The 20,530-nt window shown below is 43.2% G+C and overlaps 1 protein-coding gene across 1 annotated transcript in view; it reads right to left on the bottom strand.

The window, feature by feature from the left end:
- The window catches only part of EFEMP2 (EGF containing fibulin extracellular matrix protein 2), a 127,645-nt gene that overhangs the window by 69,599 nt on the left and 37,516 nt on the right, over positions 1-20,530 (bottom strand). Inside the window, exon 2 of the mRNA XM_063945083.1 lies at positions 15,278-15,361. Within this exon, the coding sequence (XP_063801153.1) occupies positions 15,278-15,361 (84 nt within the window). The remainder of the gene's footprint in view (positions 1-15,277; positions 15,362-20,530) is intronic.

Below are 20,530 nucleotides of genomic sequence, written 5' to 3'. Positions count from 1 at the left end.
GAAGCGAATTAATCGCTCGTGCGAATAGTTATGGACATAAGAAGTTTATGTCCATTTACTATTATTTGCACTTACTTATCCATGTGGCGGGAAACCTAGTTTCCCACCCACCTGAGCAGTTGGAAGTAGTCACAGCCCACCTGTATGAATCGACCTATGACCTCTTGTTATAATGCGAAGACGAATTCCTGTGTCCAATGAACAATGAGATTGTAGGGACCATTGAATTGTATTGTGTGTGGGGCATAAATAGACAAGCCGACCATATCCAGCTCACTCTCTTCAACGGTTCTCATTGCTGATAATCGGGAGCTGGATATCGAGGCGCATGCGATCGTTCCCTTTGTGCGTAAGTTTTCTCCGCAATCATATTGTTTTTCTTGTTATTGTGAGCCATATCTCTCTCTCTCTCTCTCTCTCCTCCTCTTTCTCTCTCATTTTCCCTTAAACGTAATTGTATTGTATTTCCTGTGTAGTTATCTGGTTAGTTAGTCTGTGTTATATTGTAGTGTATGACTTGTATTGTATTATTCTTTTTGCAAGTATAACATTCATATAAGGCGTTAGACCCTAAGCCCGGTAGTTGTGTATTTCTTATAGTGTTAAGTATTCTCAGAGCGTCGGTGACGCTCGAACAGCTTTTAAGTTAATAAGGTTACACTGTGTTGCATCTACACCCTATCTCTACACTAAGGTTTTACTGCATATTACATTGTTTATGGTTTAGATATAAAGGTTTAACATTGTGAGCGTCTGCGCCGCTGGTGATCTCCTCGTGGTCCCAAGCGTCCGCTACGCTATAGCGAACCATTACGTTAGTCAGCAGCCAGTAGCGTGCCTGCCTGTGATCTCTTGGCCGTGAGCGAACGTGACGCTTGAGCGTCTCGACCACGGCTAAGCGATTGTTACGCAACGTGCGTACCCTTACGGTACTCCATACGTCAATAGCGTACAATGTTCTTAGACCTCTTAAAGGGTTTTTAATAAGATAAATATTTAGCTTTATCAATTGGCGGCTCGTCCGTCCTTCACATATCTCTGCTAAGTAATTTCAGCAGACATTATCCATCAGCAAAGGGCGGGAAATCATATTCATCGTAGTGCTGTCTGGATAAGCGTCTGCTTCGCTTAGTAAAGGGTGCTGAGGGAATCCGGAACCGGAGATAAGAACAACACGCTAGTGTCTTTTAAAACTGTTTATTTCTGTCTTGCGAACGCACACACGCATATCTGCATTTCTTTTCTTTTTTCTTTTCTTCGTGTATTTTCATATATCACTCTCCTGTTTGCCATTTTATAATTGATAAACGTGCTAAAAGAGATTTGTCGCTATTTCATAGTTAGTGTAAAAGTAATATATTAAGGGATAAATTGTAAAGCACACACGCAGCTCTACCTAAAGGTACAAGGAGAGATTGGTGTGGTGCTCGGTAGATGATCGAGGATCATCTACATTGATAAACGTGTTAGTTGTGTTACGGTGGACATTGGCTTTGTGTACACGTGTCTCTAACAAAGGGCTGAGACTCGCGTGCGCAAAGGCCGACGCACGCAGCGTAAATTACGCAACGGAGCGTCCGGGTACGCCCACGTAACTCAAATCACACGCTAGTGTTATATTTTAGCAGGCGAAGAGGTGGCAACGCGATAAATAGCGCAAGTCTATTTTTAGTGTCCGAAATTTAGACTAACAGATCCTTCTCCAAATTTACAACACATCTGGTCTAAAGAAAAAATTTCTGCGCAGAAATAGAAATAGAAACAAAAGTGTACATGTGGTGAGTGAGTGTTTTACATATAAGTTTATACAATTTTGAGGTTGAACCACAAAGAAGTCGAGTTCTCGTGAGGTACATGCATGTAAGTGACGTACATGGTGGCTAGGGAGGCATCCCTTGGTTAAACATAAAATTTGAGCATTAGAGTGTAGCAGACCAGGAGGTCACACTGTAGCAGCAGACCAGGAGGTCTTATAACAAGACCAGGAGGTCCAGTTACAGCAGACTAAGAAGTCCGCTATAGAGACGAGTAGCACAACACCAGGAAGGGTTGGTGCGGAACCCATATAGGCCATAAAGCTCTGGCTGAAGGAATTCGCAGCCGAAATTTTCGATTCCGTTGGTCGCTCCGTACATAAGATTAGTTGCTTATGTACTGAACGATTGTACCGCACGTAATTGTGTGCATTAGTTAGTCTGACCAGTGCCATTTGTGTACAAACTGGTCATAAACACTATTTGTACATTCTAACGTGATTTGTGTAAATTTTTTATTTTAAGGGAAGTTCGCTGGTCACTCAGGAACTATCCAGCAACCAATAGTTACTGGAAAGAGTAAGTGTTCTGCGGATAACCCTCGCATGTTCCAGTAAATAGAGGTTCAGGTCGCAGGGGCCCTGGGTCGAGTACGCCAGCACTAGAGCAGTGTGTAGGTCGTATTGGTCGGCGTGGGCGAGTGAGTGGGGTACTCGGTAAACCGCCACCGTCAGCCTATCTTGAACATTTTGGTTTTGTAAGGGTTCGCTGAAGACCCTGATTGAAGGTCAGAGGTGGTGAAAGCAACGCCTACAGGTATGGGGGCCAATTGTTCAGGTAGGGGGCGATCAACCTCGGTTCGGGTTGATTCAGTGAACCGACCAGTCGGGTCGGCAAGGTACGTAATGTGTGAAAAATACGGTTCACACACAGAGGTTTTATGTGATGAATGGGAGAGAATGACTGTACATGACGGGGAGAAATTCCCAAGAGTAGGTAGCTTTAGCCCAGAAGTGTTACAAAATCTAAGGAGGAGGATATGTCTCATTAAATCAACAAAGAGACGAATCAAACATTATGATTATTTGCAGTTATGGCAACAGGAGGGTGAAATACAGAGAGGATTGGCTCAGGCGGCGGGATCTAACCCTATCAAGAAACTGATAGCCACGGCCCCGCCGCCACCATACATATCAGGAGAGAAATTGGTTGCGGAGAATGACGCACTAGGGTGTAACAAACAAACACTTAGCAACTGTGTAAATGTTAATAAGTTAACCAATGCAAGTATTAACCCGTGCAAGTTGTACCCTGTTTTGAACTTTCCCCAGGAGTGTGATCAAGAGGACGAATCGGCAACAATATCAGCGCTCTCTCTAGCAGCCACCATAGCAGAGACAACAGTAGGCACGGCTCCACCCCCGAGATTAGTAACAAAGGCCCCTAGTGGAGGGATAGGTGAGGTCGTATCAACGGGTAAGTACGGCACCATACACTATGCTGAAACTGTTTCACCACAGGCGGTAGAATCTACACAGAATGATGTTGTTAGACTTAATCCTGTTAGGGTAATAGCAGTGCCAAATGGGAAAACGGACACTTCAGGAGTCACTCCTGTTAGGAACATTGCCATGTACAGCCCGTTTTCCCGAATGGAATTAAGAACCATAGTGTCTGAATTCCCTGACCCTAGGAAAGATCTAGTTGCTAGCCAAAAATACATCAGAGACCTAGGGAACACTTTAGAGCCAAATAACAAAGACTGGCAGATATTGCTGAGGGCATGTTTACCTTCTAATGTCGACGCAGCTCAATTTTTAGCTGACTGTGGATTAGATCAGGATGTACCTCTTACAGATGTGTATAACAAAGATAATGTAAAAAGAATAAGTTTACAGTTAAAGGAGTATTTCCCAGCTGTAGTTAAATGGAACAAGATATTCTCCATTAAACAAAAGGAGTCAGAAACAGCTGCAGAATATTTTCACAGGGCATTATTAGAGATGGCAAAATACACAGGCATAGAGGACATTAAAACAAACATAAACCATCGAGAAGTAGCAGTATCTGTACTAATGGATGGTTTAAAAGAAGCATTAAAGACAAGGGTACAGACCACGCAACCATGTTGGCGAGGTCTGTCGGTGGCTACTTTGAGAGAGGCTGCTATTGATCACGACCGGAATATCACCAGACACAGGGAACTACAAGGTGATAAATTAATGGCCGTAAGTATACAGGCCCTGACCACAAGGCAGCCTTTGTATAAATCACCAAACCCTGTGGGTAAGTCAAATGTGGTAACTTGTTATTCTTGTCATAGACAGGGACACATGGCACGAGACTGTAGAGTGAAAAATTCACAAAACTCATACCAACCCCCTAGACAACGACACGACACACGACATTGGGATCAGGGTCCGCAGAAACGGAGTTATGAGCCACATGCAGGGGAAACAAAAAGATACCCCCCGAACAGAGACTGGCAAGCCTCTGGTAGTTCCCATTTAATTCCTTCACAAGTAGTTGCTGCCAGCGGGATTCAGGGAGGTCACCATACCCAATAGGGGTGTGGCCATACCTGTAATCTGCAGCCAGTAAAACGGATTGCAAGTCTTGGAAGTGAACCCGAAATTGCAATTAATGTAGCTGGTAAATCATTAAACTATCTTGTAGATACGGGGGCGGCCAAATCAGTGATAAATTCGACAGTGGGCATGAGAACCACTGGTAAGACAATTCCAGCCATAGGAGTAACGGGAGTAGTCCAGCACTACCCTGTTAGCAAACCAGCCGAGATTACAATAGGGCCTTTACATACCAAGCATTCCTTTTTGCTGGCTGCATCGGCACCGACTAATCTCCTGGGAAGAGACTTATTGTGTAAAATGGGGTGCGTCATTTATTGTACCCCTGAAGGTGTATTCTTGGACATACCTGAGAATCACGCTCAGGAAGTGCAAGACATGTTAGACTCCCCATCAAAATTAATGTCACATACCATTATGACAAATAGGACTCCATCCCAAGTAGAAGAAATGACATCCCAGATACCAGAGTCACTTTGGACTAAAGATGGACAAGACACTGGATTAATGGCAAACGTAGCTCCGGTAGTTGTACAAGTAAAAGATGGTAGGATAGCTCCAAAAATCCCACAATACCCTCTGAAGCCAGAGGTGGAACTAGGAGTATATCCCGTAATAGAGTGCTTGCTACAACAGGGCATTCTGGTAAGAACATCCAGCACTGCCAATAGTCCCATCTTCCCTGTGAAAAAGAGTGGGGGGAGGGGTTACAGGCTAGTGCAGGATCTAAGGGGGATTAACAAAATAGTTGAGAGTCAGTTCCCCGTAGTGCCAAATCCAGCTGTCATCCTTATGCAAATCCCTCCCACTGCAAAATTTTTCACTGTTATTGACCTCTGCTCCGCTTTCTTTTCGGTACCTCTGCACCCTGACAGCCAATATTTGTTCGCATTTACATACAGAGGAGTCCAATACACATGGACCCGATTACCACAAGGTTTCATAGATAGTCCAAGTATATTTTCTCAGGCTTTGCATGATTGTTTACAGTCTTTCCAACCAGGGAGTGGATCAATATTGATACAGTACGTGTGAACTCCTGTGTTCAGATTCATTGGAAGCATCCCTGAAGGATACGAAACAGCTCCTGTTTCATCTTTCAGACACAGGACACAAGGTTTCCAAAGACAAGTTACAATTATGCCAAACTAAAGTAAAATATTTGGGACACTGTCTAACACAAGGACTGAGACACCTGACCGCTGATAGAATTCAAGCAATTAGAGACATGACTCTGCCACAAACCCAGCAACAGATCAGAACGTTTTTAGGAATGTGTGGGTATTGCCGTAACTGGATCCCAGGATTTTCCATTCTAGCGTTACCTTTGCAGGAGATGGTCTCCTCAAACAAGCCTGATCGGATTTCGCATACAGACGAGTCCGAAATGGCATTTAAGAGACTTAAACAGTGCCTAACGCAGGCACCAGCATTAGGTATGCCAGACTATGGGAAACCCTTTGAGCTGTACGGAACAGAAAGTGCTAGTTGCGCGGCAGGCGTCCTAACCCAAAAGCACGGTGATGCCAGCAGGCCAGTAGCATACTACAGCGCTCAGCTAGACACGGTAGCGTGATCCCTCCCCACATGCTTGCGAAGCGTTGCTGCGGTAGCATTGCTAGTAACGAAAAGCGAAGATGTAGTGCTAGGTCACAACCTCACAATTCATACACCACATGCAGTGTCAGCCTTGCTAAATTCTGCCCAAACCAGGCACGTCTCATCAGCGCGGTTTACAAGATGGGAATTGGCACTAATGGCCCCCGTAAACATCACCATAAGGAGATGCAGTGCATTAAATCCTGCAACATATCTCCCAGGTGTGCCTGGACAGGCACAAAGGGTGGAGGATGAGAGTGGTGGGGAAGGAGGATTTAATACAAAGGAGGACACACATGATTGTATGGAATATTTGACCCAAAATTTCACCGCAAGGCCTGACATCAGTGACAACCCACTGGAAGATGTAGATCTAACTTTCTACACGGACGGTAGTTGTCACAGACAGTCAGACTCGGGAGACTTGTGTACTGGATACGCAGTCGTAGATGACCAAGGCACCATAGAAGCAGAACCGCTAGGCCCACCTCACTCAGCCCAGGTTGCTGAACTGGTCGCCCTAACCAGAGCATGTGAATTGGCAAAGGGCAAATCAGCCAATATCTACACCGACTCTAGATACGCATTCGGGGTAGTCCATGATTTCGGAGCCCTATGGCGCCTCAGAAATTTCATGACGGCAGCTGGTACACCGGTAGCGCATGCAGCTCATATTAAAAGGCTTCTAACAGCGATACAGGAACCCGACAGAGTGGCTGTTATCAAGTGTAAAGCACACACATATAGCCAGGACCCAGTATCACTTGGTAACAGCCGAGCAGACGAAGCAGCTAAGTTAGCAGCTGGTACCCCCAGACAGACAGACACCACACAATTGATGGTATTTAATACCATCAACACACAGAAGTTGTGTGAAATGCAAAATTTGTGTTCCACACAGGAAAAGGCAGTCTGGAAGGCAAAGGGATATGGCCAGGAGTCCTCAGGACTCTGGACGGATGGACAAGGTAAACCAGTGGCCCCCAGAGCATATCTTCCATGTTTAGCTGAGGCAGCACACGGGCTGACTCATCTGGGCAAGGAAGGAATGTGCAAGTTGGTAAGAGCATATTGGTGCGCCCCAGGATTTTCATCTCATGCGAGTAAGAGAGCAATGTCATGCCTTACCTGCCTGAGAAAGAATATCGGAAAGGCAATACCAACAGAACCATCTCATATCCCACCTACAGGCGGTCCTTTTCAGGTAATACAGATTGACTTTATTCAATTACCCCCTTGTCGAAATTTGAAATATGTACTTGTTTGTATAGATGTATTCTCAAATTGGGTCGAAGCATTTCCTGCGGCCACAAATACCGCTATGTTTACTGCTAAGAAAATTGTGCAGGAATTTGTATGTAGATATGGTATCCCTGGAATAATCGAAAGTGATAGGGGTACCCATTTTACAGGTGATGTCTTTCAAGGAATGTGTAAGTTGATGGGAATTGATAGCAAGCTGCACACTCCATACCGTCCACAGGCGAGTGCGAAGGTGGAAAGAGTGAACAGCACTATTAAAAATAAACTGAGCAAAGTTATGGCAGAGACAGGATTGACATGGCCAGAAGCTTTACCCATTGTACTGTACAGCATCAGAACCACTCCCAGGTCCCCTCTTAATCTGTCTCTCTTTGAAATCTTGTTTGGTCGACAACCACATGTTATGATTAACCCTCAGGATGATTTGAAGTGTAACAATGAAGTGACTGTAAAGTACCTGGTTAACATGAGTAAACAGCTAAGGAATCAAAATGATTATTTGAAGTTGGTGATTCCTGATTTACCAGATAGTAATTGTCATGACATTGAACCTGGGGATTATGTAATGATACGGAATTTTCTACGCTCAGGTTGCCTTATTGACAGATGGGAAGGACCATACCAAGTCTTATTGACTAGCACTACAGCATTGAAGGTTGCCGAGAGAGAGACTTGGGTTCATTCGTCCCACTGTAAGAAGGTTGCTGATCCAGAGAGGTCCCGTGATAAGGAACAGACGGTAGAGGAAATTGTATCACTGGAGTGTCTGTTCCAAGAGGACTGAGGCGGCACCTGAGCATTGAAAATCATAAGATCAAAAGCAGTTGTCGATTCCCTGTTCCCTTTTATTGTTTTTCTCCACTTCCCATCCCCTCTCCCTCAATTATTTTTTTTCCCCTTCTCATTCTTCTCCGTTTCTTCCTATAAGATGGACTTGCCCCAAGAGACTGTGATCCGGATTTTCCTGTTGACCATGATGTTGACCAGAGCAGTCTGTTCCGGCGAGAGTACCATGGAGGTCGAGAGAGGTTCTGGAATGGGTTCTGATGACAAAGATGGAGGCGTAGTTTTCCAAGAACAACTTAACCAACAAGTAAAGGCGAGTATCAGAAAACGATCCGATAGCATTGACAATAGAAGGAATTGTGAAGGATTGTTAGCTGAAGAAAACTGTATCTGTAGGCTCTGTGACAATGTAGTTGAGGATGGGTGCATTAAGAAATGCCAATCCAGTTTTAATATCCACATGGACCGGCATCCATTGAGTGACTATCACTCGTTAGTGGATAGTGTGTTAAATCAAACAGATTGTTGGGTATGCTCTCAAGTACCTCAAGGTCATAGCAAATCAGGACTAGTACCATTTCCTTTGACGGTAGGGGAGGTACTTGAGCTAAAGGGTGGGAGACCGGTGGACAGGAGGTTTAATATCTCCAGTCCTCCTAGTTTGAAGCTCCACCAATATCATGTGGATAGATCCCTAATATGTTTTAACATTTCCAATCCCCGAAAGCCGGGAAATTGGGAAGTGTCATGGAGTAACCAAACCATGACCTTTTCATATAGAGCAGATAGAATGCCGACAGATACAGAACTTATACGCCACATAGCTGGTAGTGGAAAATATTTCCGATATAGGTATACCCTAGGACAGTGTTTCCCAACCGCGGTCCTCAAGGCACACTAACAGTCCTGGTTTTAGTGATATCCAGGCTTGAACACAGGTGACTTAATTAGTACCTTAGTTATTTTGATTTAACCATCTGTGCTGAAGCCTGGATATCAGTAAAACCTGCACTGTTGGTGTGCCTTGAGGACCGCGGTTGGGAATGCCTGCCCTAGGAAGTAGGATTATGAGAGTTGGAGAGGTATCACCAGGATACTGTGCACATATCGTACAAACTGGTACGTGTACTAGACAGATGGGAGAATTAGGGTTAGGAGATTTCACATGGAAAATGTGTAATATGGTTATGTCCTACTCCGTCCCATATGTTCTCCCCGATGATGCATATTTCATATGCGGGAGGAAGGCGTATAAGTGGCTTGCCCCAAACGCTGAAGGATTGTGTTATATTGGAAAAGTACTGCCTGAGGTAATGACTGTATCACATGCCAAAATGAAAGATATACACCGTGTTGCCCAAGCTCCTTATACTCATACTCATTACGAGCACGTAGTTAAACGGCACCTGATAGAAAGAACAGAGCATCCGGCCTCTGACATGATCCATGAATCCACTGGGATTCAGTTTCTACTTGCGTTAGACATCACTCGCACCGCCAGAGGAGTGTTGAATTATAAATACATATCTGCGCTCGCAAATTTGTTAGACAATATCACAGAAATGTATGATGACACGTTTAGGTATACTGGAAGAGAACTTCAAGCTTATAAAACAGAACTGGTTCAGCATAGAATGATTCTCAATTATCTCACGGCAGTGACAGGCGGATATTGTGTCACACTGGCAACGCAGTACGGCGTGAAATGCTGCACATATATTACGAATAGTACCGAGGACCCGGTCGAGGTCATAGACCAAAAGATGGACGATATTCTCCAATTAAAGTGGGAATTTCGCAGGAGACACAATCTCACTCTTGCTGCTGTGGGTAATGAGCTGACTGGTTGGGTGTCATGGTTGAACCCGCGAAATTGGTTCTCTGGTTTAGGAGAATGGGCTCAAGGAGTCATAATGGATGTTGGGAAGTTTCTTCTATGTATCTTAGGTGTTGTCATATCCATTGGCTTGATATTTAGATGCGGTCAGGCTTTAATGAAGTGCAAACGTAGTACCAGGGTAATGAGTCTAAGGAGTGAGGAAATTGTAATTCCAATGGATTTGATTTATGACCCAACGGTAGAAACAATGATGTGATGAAAATGCGATTATACGGTCCGTTTCTTTCACCTGTTTTTCCGTTTTCTCCAAGGTAAAAAGACCCACTTGGACGAGGAATTTGATGATCCTGTATACAGACAACGGATGGATTAAAGAAGAAGTTTTGACAACCTTATACACAGATATTTGATGAACTATGCCATAGACCCCCAGTCTCCCTAGAAATTTTAAATTTACGCTAGCCCAACACTTTTGTAAGTCTATGGACATTGACAAAGCTTTTTGCTTGCACCTTTTGGGCAAAAGCACAAAGAAGACGGCATTCAACAGACACCGAACAAGACTTCAACCGACAAATGTTCATTTACCTGACATAGAATACCACTGCATTTACCATAAGTGTTCTTTATCTTCATCTCTACAACCTTCAGGTAATGAACACATAGTCGATAGGGAATACAGGCACAGATATCAGCAATCACATATTTCCCCATTCATGTATCATCAACTAAAATGTGCTCCCCCATTTTTGTTGCAACCAAACTCCGAAAAGAGCTCGGTAAAGTTTGACAGCCCATCCACAGACCCGTACCACGGGATAAGAAGGAATTCAAATGTATACTTCGCAATACCTCGAAGCTTGATTTACAACACGTACGGCACGATGATACATGACCCCCCCAAACATGGATTCATACACACATGCTTCTGCTATCTCACTAGGTCATATCCTTTTCAAACCTTCTTCCCTCCTCCCTTTCCCAACCATGGAAATGTATTTACACCTGACATATATTTTTCTCGTTTTGAAATGTTTTAGGAAGTGGCAGATATTGTTGACTGCCAAAGGGTGGACTGTCAAAGTCAGAAAAATATCACGATGCACACTACCATATTTGCACCTCATTCAGGTCCGCGCTGCGCATGTGTGCGCTCTCCCGTGCGTGCGCATACCCGCTGTTACGTGCACCCGCAGGCGCACGGTATGCGCATTTACGGTAGAGTTTATGTGTTCGTAGCGTGCGACTCAATCGTTACATATTTTCACTATATAATGTATTTTGTAGATCATGGTCCCTTTTATTAGATTCTGAAAGTTTAGTTAATGTAGCATGTTCATGGACAGAGAGATCCCTCTTTGTCTGATACAAAGGGTCAGACAAGGATTATACAGTGGTGTTTAGTATCCATCGGAAGAGTATTTAATTAGCAATATTCCGGTGTTGGTTTGAAGCGAATTAATCGCTCGTGCGAATAGTTATGGACATAAGAAGTTTATGTCCATTTACTATTATTTGCACTTACTTATCCATGCGGCGGGAAACCTAGTTTCCCACCCACCTGAGCAGTTGGAAGTAGTCACAGCCCACCTGTATGAATCGACCTATGACCTCTTGTTATAATGCGAAGACGAATTCCTGTGTCCAATGAACAATGAGATTGTAGGGACCATTGAATTGTATTGTGTGTGGGGCATAAATAGACAAGCCGACCATATCCAGCTCACTCTCTTCAACGGTTCTCATTGCTGATAATCGGGAGCTGGATATCGAGGCGCATGCGATCGTTCCCTTTGTGCGTAAGTTTTCTCTGCAATCATATTGTTTTTCTTGTTATTGTGAGCCATATCTCTCTCTCTCCCTCTCCTCCTCTTTCTCTCTCATTTTCCCTTAAACGTAATTGTATTGTATTTCCTGTGTAGTTATCTGGTTAGTTAGTCTGTGTTATATTGTAGTGTATGACTTGTATTGTATTATTCTTTTTGCAAGTATAACATTCATATAAGGCGTTAGACCCTAAGCCCGGTAGTTGTGTATTTCTTATAGTGTTAAGTATTCTCAGAGCGTCGGTGACGCTCGAACAGCTTTTAAGTTAATAAGGTTACACTGTGTTGCATCTACACCCTATCTCTACACTAAGGTTTTACTGCATATTACATTGTTTATGGTTTAGATATAAAGGTTTAACATTGTGAGCGTCTGCGCCGCTGGTGATCTCCTCGTGGTCCCGAGCGTCCGCTACGCTATAGCGAACCATTACGTTAGTCAGCAGCCAATAGCGTGCCTGCCTGTGATCTCTTGGCCGTGAGCGAACGTGACGCTTGAGCATCTCGACCACGGCTAAGCGATTGTTACGCAACGTGCGTACCCTTACGGTACTCCATACGTCAATAGCGTACAATGTTCTTAGACCTCTTAAAGGGTTTTTAATAAGATAAATATTTAGCTTTATCAGTGCACATACCCGCAAGTTGCGTAGGGGACGCTACAGCGTCTCGTGCGCATGAGATGTGTATTTACTGCAGAGTTTGTGAGCATCTAGCGTGCGGCTCGATCGTAGCATATTTAACCCATATAGTGTGTTTTATAGCTTATATTCCCCTAGACAATGTCAGCGAGTATGTTTAGTTTAAACGGTTCCTGGACAGAGAGATTCCTCTTTGCATGATAGGAAGGGTCAGATAAAGGTTGAAAGGTGGTGTCTAGTATCCAGCTGTAGGATATTTTTAGGATAACATTTCGGTGTTGGTTAGGAAAGGATCGCTCGCTCCTGCGTATAGTTATGTGCAAAAGTAGTTTATGAACATATATTGTATTTGCTGTAAATTACACATGCGGCGGGAATCCAGAGGATACCTCCCACCTGAGCAGTTGGGGAAAGACACAGCCCACCTGTTCAAATCCACCTATGACCTTTGCTATAATGTGGAGACACATTCCTGTGTCCAATGAACAATGAGATTATAGGGACCATTGTATTGTGAATGTATGTTGTGTATATAAAGATCACCATTGCCTGGCCAGACACTCACTCTCTCTGAAGGCTCTCTGAATGCTGAGGGCTGGATCCAGGACGCGCTTGCGAATCATCCCCACGTATGTATTGTTCTCTGTAGCCATTTTGTTATCCATTCTGTTCGCCATTCGTTTCAATTTGTTCACTCTTGTTTGTTATTGTTCATATTATTCTCTGTTATTGTGTTAGATTTTGATGTTAGTTTGTAGTGTATAACTTGTATTGTGTTTTTTCCCCTTTTCTCTAAACCATCCACGGCGGTGTTAGAACCGCTGTGGTTTTTAAATCCAAACCAGGTCTTGTGTTTTCACTTCTCCACAAAGGGCTTTTCTTAGCGTCTCAATCGCTCAAACAGCATACACATAGTTAAGGTTTTTAAGCGTTACATCATTGTAGTATTTGACTACTAAGGTTTAGAGTATAAGCATATTCATACTGTGTTTTATTAATAAGGTTTACTGTGTATCATTCTGTGAGCGTCTGCGCCGCTCGTGTCTCACTCTCACAGCGCAGCGTCCGCTACACCAATAGCGTAGCAGTACGGTACTCGGTATGCCTATAGCGTGCTTGGTACAAAGCGTGAAACCGTGAGCGTACGCATTGCTCGTGCGTCGCGCCCACGGCTTAGCGTCTGTTACGCTAAGTGCGTACCCCTACGGTACTCAGTACGCAAATAGCGTACTTAGTCCGTAATAGTAAATAGCTTATGTTTAAAGGTAATATTTGACATTATCACCAGGTACATTGACCATATTAGCGATGTAGATGAATTCTACCAAGCATGAATACAAATGTCAGTTATAGCGTAAAAATGTATTTATAACTGGTAAATAACACTGTGTAACAAATGTATTTAGAACTGGTAAATAACACTGTGTAGCAAATGTTATATTTGTATTTGTCCTTGTGTTTAAAGTGTTATTTCCTAATTAGCTATGCCCCAAGACTATAGAAAATTCCAGTTAATCCCCACAAACTATGCTTTTGTGACCTGGACAGAGATATTCTGAAATGTTCTTATTCTCCAGGACATTTCTGATATGTCAGTAGGACTGCAATGCAGGGGCTGCAGAGCAGTCTCACTCTGCCAGAAGGAAACCCAATAACACTGACTGTACCTCCAAATGCTGCTTCATACTGTTGGGAGTCTGGGGGAATGGTAAACTCACTGGGGATCAGCTGAGTGTATATCAACAGCCGCCGCCTGGACATAGCATTCATCCACATCCGTGGTTTTACCAAGTTTTCTGACTTTGAGACAGCAGGGACACCAAGGCGCACTACAACAGAGGACACTGGCCACAGCACGCAGAGTTCTGTGTGGGGAGATATAACCTCAAGTGGGGAGCTACTGGATCACTCAAGGAAGGTGCCGATGTCTCCACTACACATCAAGTTGGGACTTATGGAAAAAAAAGTTAGATCTCTAGATAAGGATTCAGCAGCCTTCAAATATCTTCAAGGCTTCTTCCCTAAGCTGTCTGAGGTAAAGGTAAAACGTGGTGTTTTTGTTTAACCACAGATTAAGAAGGTCCTGCAGTGCAAGCAATTCACAAAGATGCTTGCTCAGAATGAGACCAGCTTTATCTCAATGGTTCGAGGCTTCAAAATATCAACCAACTACCAAAAACTATGTGCAGTTGTTTGGGAATTTGGTGAAGAACTTCGGCAAAATGGAGTGCAGGATGTCCCTCAAAGTCCATATTCTTGATGCTCATCTTGAGAAATTCAAGGAGACCATGGAAGCAAGCTTGGATGAGCAAGGCGAGTGGTTCCACCAGGATATACTGCAGTCTGAACGCTGCTACCAATGACAGTATAACAAGAACATGATAGGAGACAACATCTGGGGGCTGATTCGTGAAAGTGATGTAGTGTATAATCGTAAATCTCAAAATGCTACTCGCTTCTAATTTTTTTGTGATCATGTTTGTGCAGCTTTATATGTTCATTTTCCATACTTTTGAGACATAAGCAATTAAGAAACACCATTTACTACCCAAGGATAAACATTTTTGTTCCATAGTTTAATACATATTTTATTATGTGGAAACCATTTATAGTGACATAGGGTTGGATACAATTAGAGAAAAGGGTGGTAGCCTCAGGCTTTAACATTTGGCTATTCAATTATAGTCTATTTTCCTTGTGCGGTAAATTACCAGTGGTGTGCAGTGGCACTGAGAGGTGGTTAAGAGGGTACTGATTACTCAGGTCTGCGCCTTTTGGGGAGTAACTAATGTCCAGCTGCTGATGCAAGTGGCATCACTTCCTGATGCAGCACATAGTATTTGCCACTATTTTTTCTTCAGTACCCGGGCCCCTGGTGATGTGCTGCAGCTTTAAACCGCCACACAAACCCCATTATGATAAACTCCTTATACCCTTACTTACAGTGTAATGCTTGTAAAATACAGTATGTGTGGATTACCGTGAATGTGTTTGGATCCTCACTTTCTTGCTGCATGCTGGGAACCAGAAGGATAGAGAGTAGGAGGCAGCAGACAGACAGCATCTATAAAGGACAAGGAAAAAGTTACAAACTACATGTGAGAAACGGTCGTAGATGGATTTTATTTGCTGTATTGTAATGCTTGCAAATTGGCACAAAACGTTCTCAGATATTAAATTACTCTTTTTGCTTTATATGTTTATCTCTATTTTGCAGCACAAAATACCTAATATACAGACTACTATACTACAGTATATTTTATATATATACATATATATATATATATATATATACACACACACACACACACACACACACACACACACACACACACACACACACACACACACACACACACTGCATCCGGAAAGTATTCACAGCAGTTAACTTTTTTATTATGTTACAGCCTTATTCCGAAATGGAATAAATTATTTTTTCCCTCAAAATTCTACACACAATATCCCATAATGACAATGTGAAAAAAGTTTTTTTTATATTTTTGCAAATTTATTAAAAATGAAAAACTAAAATCACATGTACATAAGTATTCACAGTCTCTGCCATGAAGCTCAAAATTTAGCTCAGGTGCATCCTGTTTCCATTGATCATCCTTGAGATGTTCCTACAGCTTAATTGGAGTCCACCTGTGGTAAATTCAGTTGATTGGACATTATTTGGAAAGGCACACACCTGTCTATATAATGTCCCACACTTGACAGTGCACGTCTGAGCACAAACCAAGCATGATGTCAAAGGAATTGTCTGTAGACATCCAAGACAGGATTGTCTCGAGGCACAAATCTGGGCAAGGGTACAAAAAAATATCTGCTGCTTTGAAGGTCCCAATGAGCACAGTGGCCTCCATCATCTGTAAATGGAAGAAGTTCGGAACCACCGGGACTCTTCCTAGAGCTGGCCGGCCGTCTAAACTGAGCGATCAGGGGAGAAGGGCCCTAGTCAGGGAAGGGACCAAGAACCCGATGGTCACTCTGTCAGAGCTACAGCATTCCTCTGTGGCGAGAGGAGAACCTTCCAGAAGGATAAACATTTCTGCAGCAATCCACTAAACAGGCCTGTATAGAAGAGTGGCCAGACAGAACCCACTCCTTAGTAAAAAGCACATGGCAACCCGCCTGGAGTTTGTCAAAATGCACCTGAAGGATTACTATGTATTTCTATTGTAATGTGGGACACTACTATACAGGGTTGGACTGGCCCACAGGGGTACAGGGGAAACCACCGGTGGGCCCCACTGCCTCAGGCCCCACCTCCTCCTCTATGGATCAGGTCCCGACTGTGCACTTGAATTGTACATTATACATATTATCTACAGTACATTGCAGTTATTAATCTGGTACATTTTCATGCATGCACTAGCAGTATTTACTATATATATTTATCATGGGGCCCATACCTTGTTAGCCAAGCCTCTGTGGCAGCTGGCCACACCCCTAAGCATGGGCCTTTGCCACTGCATTCCCCCGGTGGGCCCTCCATGCCTCAGTCCGACACTGCTACTATATATGTCTATTATTATGGGGGCATTACTATGCATTTCTATTGTAATGTGGGACACTACTATATATGTCTTTTATTATGGGAGCATTACTTTATAATTCCTTTGTAATGTGGACACTACTATATATGTCTATTATTATGAGGGCATTACTATGTATTTCTATTGTAATGTGGTACACTACTATATATGTCTATTATTATAGGGGCATTACTATGTATTTCTATTGTAATGTGGTACACTACTATATATTTCTATTATTATGGGGCATTACTATATATTTCTTTTGTAATGTGGACACTACTATATATGTCTATTATTATGGGGGGCATTACTATGTATTTCTATTGTAATGTGGTACACTACTATATATTTCTATTATTATGGGAGCATTACTATATATTTATTTTGTAATGTGGACACTACTATATATATGTCTATTATTATGGGGGCATTACTATGTATTTCTATTGTAATGTGGCACACTACTATATATATGTCTATTATTATGGGGGCATTACTATGTATTTCTATTGTAATGTGGGACACTACTATATATGTCTATTATTATGGGGGCATTACTATATATTTCTTTTGTAATATGGGACACCACTATATATGTCTATTATTATGGGGCATTACTATATATTTATATTGTAATGTGGGGCACTACTATATATTTCTGTTATACCGGGGATACTACTTTAATATATATTCCTGTTATAATGGGAGGCATTAATATGTATTTTTATTAAATTGGGGGCATTACAATATATTTCTGTTACACTGGGGTTATTACTATATATTTTTAGCCTTGCCTCCAGAGTGAAAAGAAAATATACGTTATGGTAAGAACTTACCGTTGATAACGATATTTCTCCTATGTACACAGGTTTCCACAGGATAACATTGGGATATGCTGGAGCGACAGTGGATTGGCACCAAACGATCACAAGCTTTATGGCCTCCCAGGATGCACCAGGCTCATCCATATAATCCCGCCCACCGACTCAGTCAAATCAGTTGTTTCCAAAGCATTTAGGCAGGAGCATTATGTAGAACCATATTCAGGGGAGAAGAACACACATGCTCACCCTTCCACGCAAGAGGGAAGAGGTTAGTGAGTATAAAGATTCTCAAATCAGGTGCGTCAGGGTGGGATCCCTGAGGAAACCTGTTGACATAGGAGAAATACCGTTATCAACAGTAAGTTCTTACCATAACGTATATTTCTCCGGCAGGGTCCACAGGTTATCCACAGGATAACATTGGGACTTCCCAAAGCAATTTTTAGTGGTGGGGACGCTCCCGATTAGACAGGAGAACCTTTCGCCCGAATTCAGCGTCATGAGAGGCAAAGGTATCCAAGGCATAATGTCTAATGAATGTGTTACTGGAAGACCATGTGGCTGCCTTACATATCTGTTCTGCTGAAGCACCATGTTGTGCTGCCCATGAAGGACCTACCTTACATGTAGAGTGAGCAGAGACATTAGCCGGAACAGGGAGATCAGCTCGAGAATATGCTTCTGAAATCGTCATTCGAAGCCATCTTGCTAGCGTCTGTTTAGTAGCAGGCCATCCCCTCTTGTGAAATCCGTATAGAATGAAGAGAAAATCTGTCTTTCTGATGGCACTGGTATGATCTACGTAGATTCTTAATGCAAGGACTACGTCCAGCGACGCTTCTCCCGCAGACAGTCCCGATACCTGGAAAGCCGGGATTACAATTTCTTCATTAAGGTGGAATTTAGATACCACCTTCAGAAGATAACCAGACTTAGTTCTGAGAACTGCTTTATCTGGATAAAATATCAGAAAAGGAGACTTACACGACAGTGCTCCTAAATCTGATACTCTTCTAGCTGATGCCATAGTCAGTAGAAATAGTACTTTAGCTGTTAACTATTTAAGATCCACTTTCTTAAGTGGTTCAAACAGAGCCCCTTGAAGGGCTTTGAGGACCAGACTTAAATCCCAAGGTACTGCAGGAGGAACAAAAGGTGGTTGAATGCGCAGCATTCCCTGGAAAAAAGTACACACATCTTGTAAAGTAGCAATTTCCTTTTGAAACCATACAGTCAATGCTGAAACTTGAACTCTCAAGGAAGCCACCTTCAAACCCTTATCCATTCCTGCCTGAACGAAATCTAAGATTCTGTATACTCTGAAAGATTTTGGATCCATCTTTCTTTCACTGCGCCAATGAATATAGGCTTGCCATATTCGGTGATAAATGCGAGCTGAGGAGGCTTTCCTTGCTCTAAGCATTGTTTGAATTACCTGTTGTGAAAAACCTCTTGACTTCAGGATAGAGGTTTCAACACCCACGCCGTCAAAGACAGCCGATCCAGATGCTTGTGATAACAAGGACCCTGCATCAGTAGATCTGGACGTTGAGGGAGCAGAATTGGAGCATCCATCGACATCCTCTGCAGATCTATGTACCAATGCCTTCTGGGCCAAGCCGGAACTATTAGAATCACTGCACCCTTTGCTCGTTTTATTTTCCTCACCACCCTGGGTATCAGAACGATTGGAGGAAACAGATAAGCCAGATGAAATTCCCATTTCACCGACAGAGCATCCACCAGGATTGCTCCAGGGTTTTTTGTTCTTGACCCGTATAACGGTACTTTGTTGTTCAGACGGGACGCCATGAGATCTATCTCTATCAACCTCCACTTGTCTACTAGAGTCTGAAATACTTCCGGGTGTAGAGCCCATTCGGTTGCTCGAATGGTGTGTCGACTGAGAAAGTCCGCTTCCCAGTTTAGGACTCCTGGAATGAACACTGCGGATAATGCTGGAAGATGGAGTTCTGCCCACTTTAGTATGTGACTTACCTCCTTCATTGCTCTTTGCCTGCGAGTTCCTCCCTGATGGTTGAGGTACGCTACTGCCGTTGCATTGTCCGAGCGGATCTGGACTGGTTTTCCTTGCAGAATGTGATTTGCCTGAATCAGTGGCATGTATATGGCCCGGAGTTCCAACAGATTTATTGGCAGGCAACTTTTTTCTGGGGTCCATTGTCCCTGGAACCATGATTTCCCGGACACTGCTCCCCAGCCCTGACGACTGGCATCTGTTGTCAGGATCTCCCAATCTGATATCCAAAAGTGTCTCCCCTTGTCTAGATGGGATATCTGTAGCCACCAGGCTAATGACCTTTTTACCTTTACCGGGAGTACCATCATTTGTTTCTTTATTGTCTGATGCACTCCATTCCATTTGGTCAGAATCAAATGTTGCAAAGGTCTTGAGTGGAATTGTGCATATTCCACCATGTCGAATGTTGACACCATCAATCCCATCACTCGCATTGCCGTGTGAACTGATATTGTTTAACTGTGCAACAAATCCCGAGTCATTAACTGCACCTTGGATATCTTTTCCACAGGTAAAGATATTTTCTGCAGTCTTGAATCCAATACAGCCCCTAAGTGAATCATCCGTTGTGACGGAATCAGAGACGACTTTGCCCAATTTATGAGCCATCCGTGCTTCTGTAGACAAGTTATTGTCTGTTGGAGATGGCTCAAGAGCAATTCCTGGGATTGTGCCAGGATTAAAAGATCGTCGAGGTATGGAAAGATTCTTATCCCCTGCTTGTGGAGATAAGCTGCCATAACCACCATGATCTTGGTAAATACTCTGGGGGCTGTGGCTAACCCAAAGGGTAAGGCCTGGAACTGAAAATGTTGCTGGAGGATAGC

Source organism: Pseudophryne corroboree, chromosome 11 (genome assembly GCF_028390025.1).
Source record: "Pseudophryne corroboree isolate aPseCor3 chromosome 11, aPseCor3.hap2, whole genome shotgun sequence".
Classification (NCBI taxonomy): Eukaryota; Metazoa; Chordata; class Amphibia; order Anura; family Myobatrachidae; genus Pseudophryne; species Pseudophryne corroboree.
The sequence above is the reverse complement of the archived record's forward strand: the minus strand, read 5'-3'. Positions and strand labels throughout refer to the sequence as shown.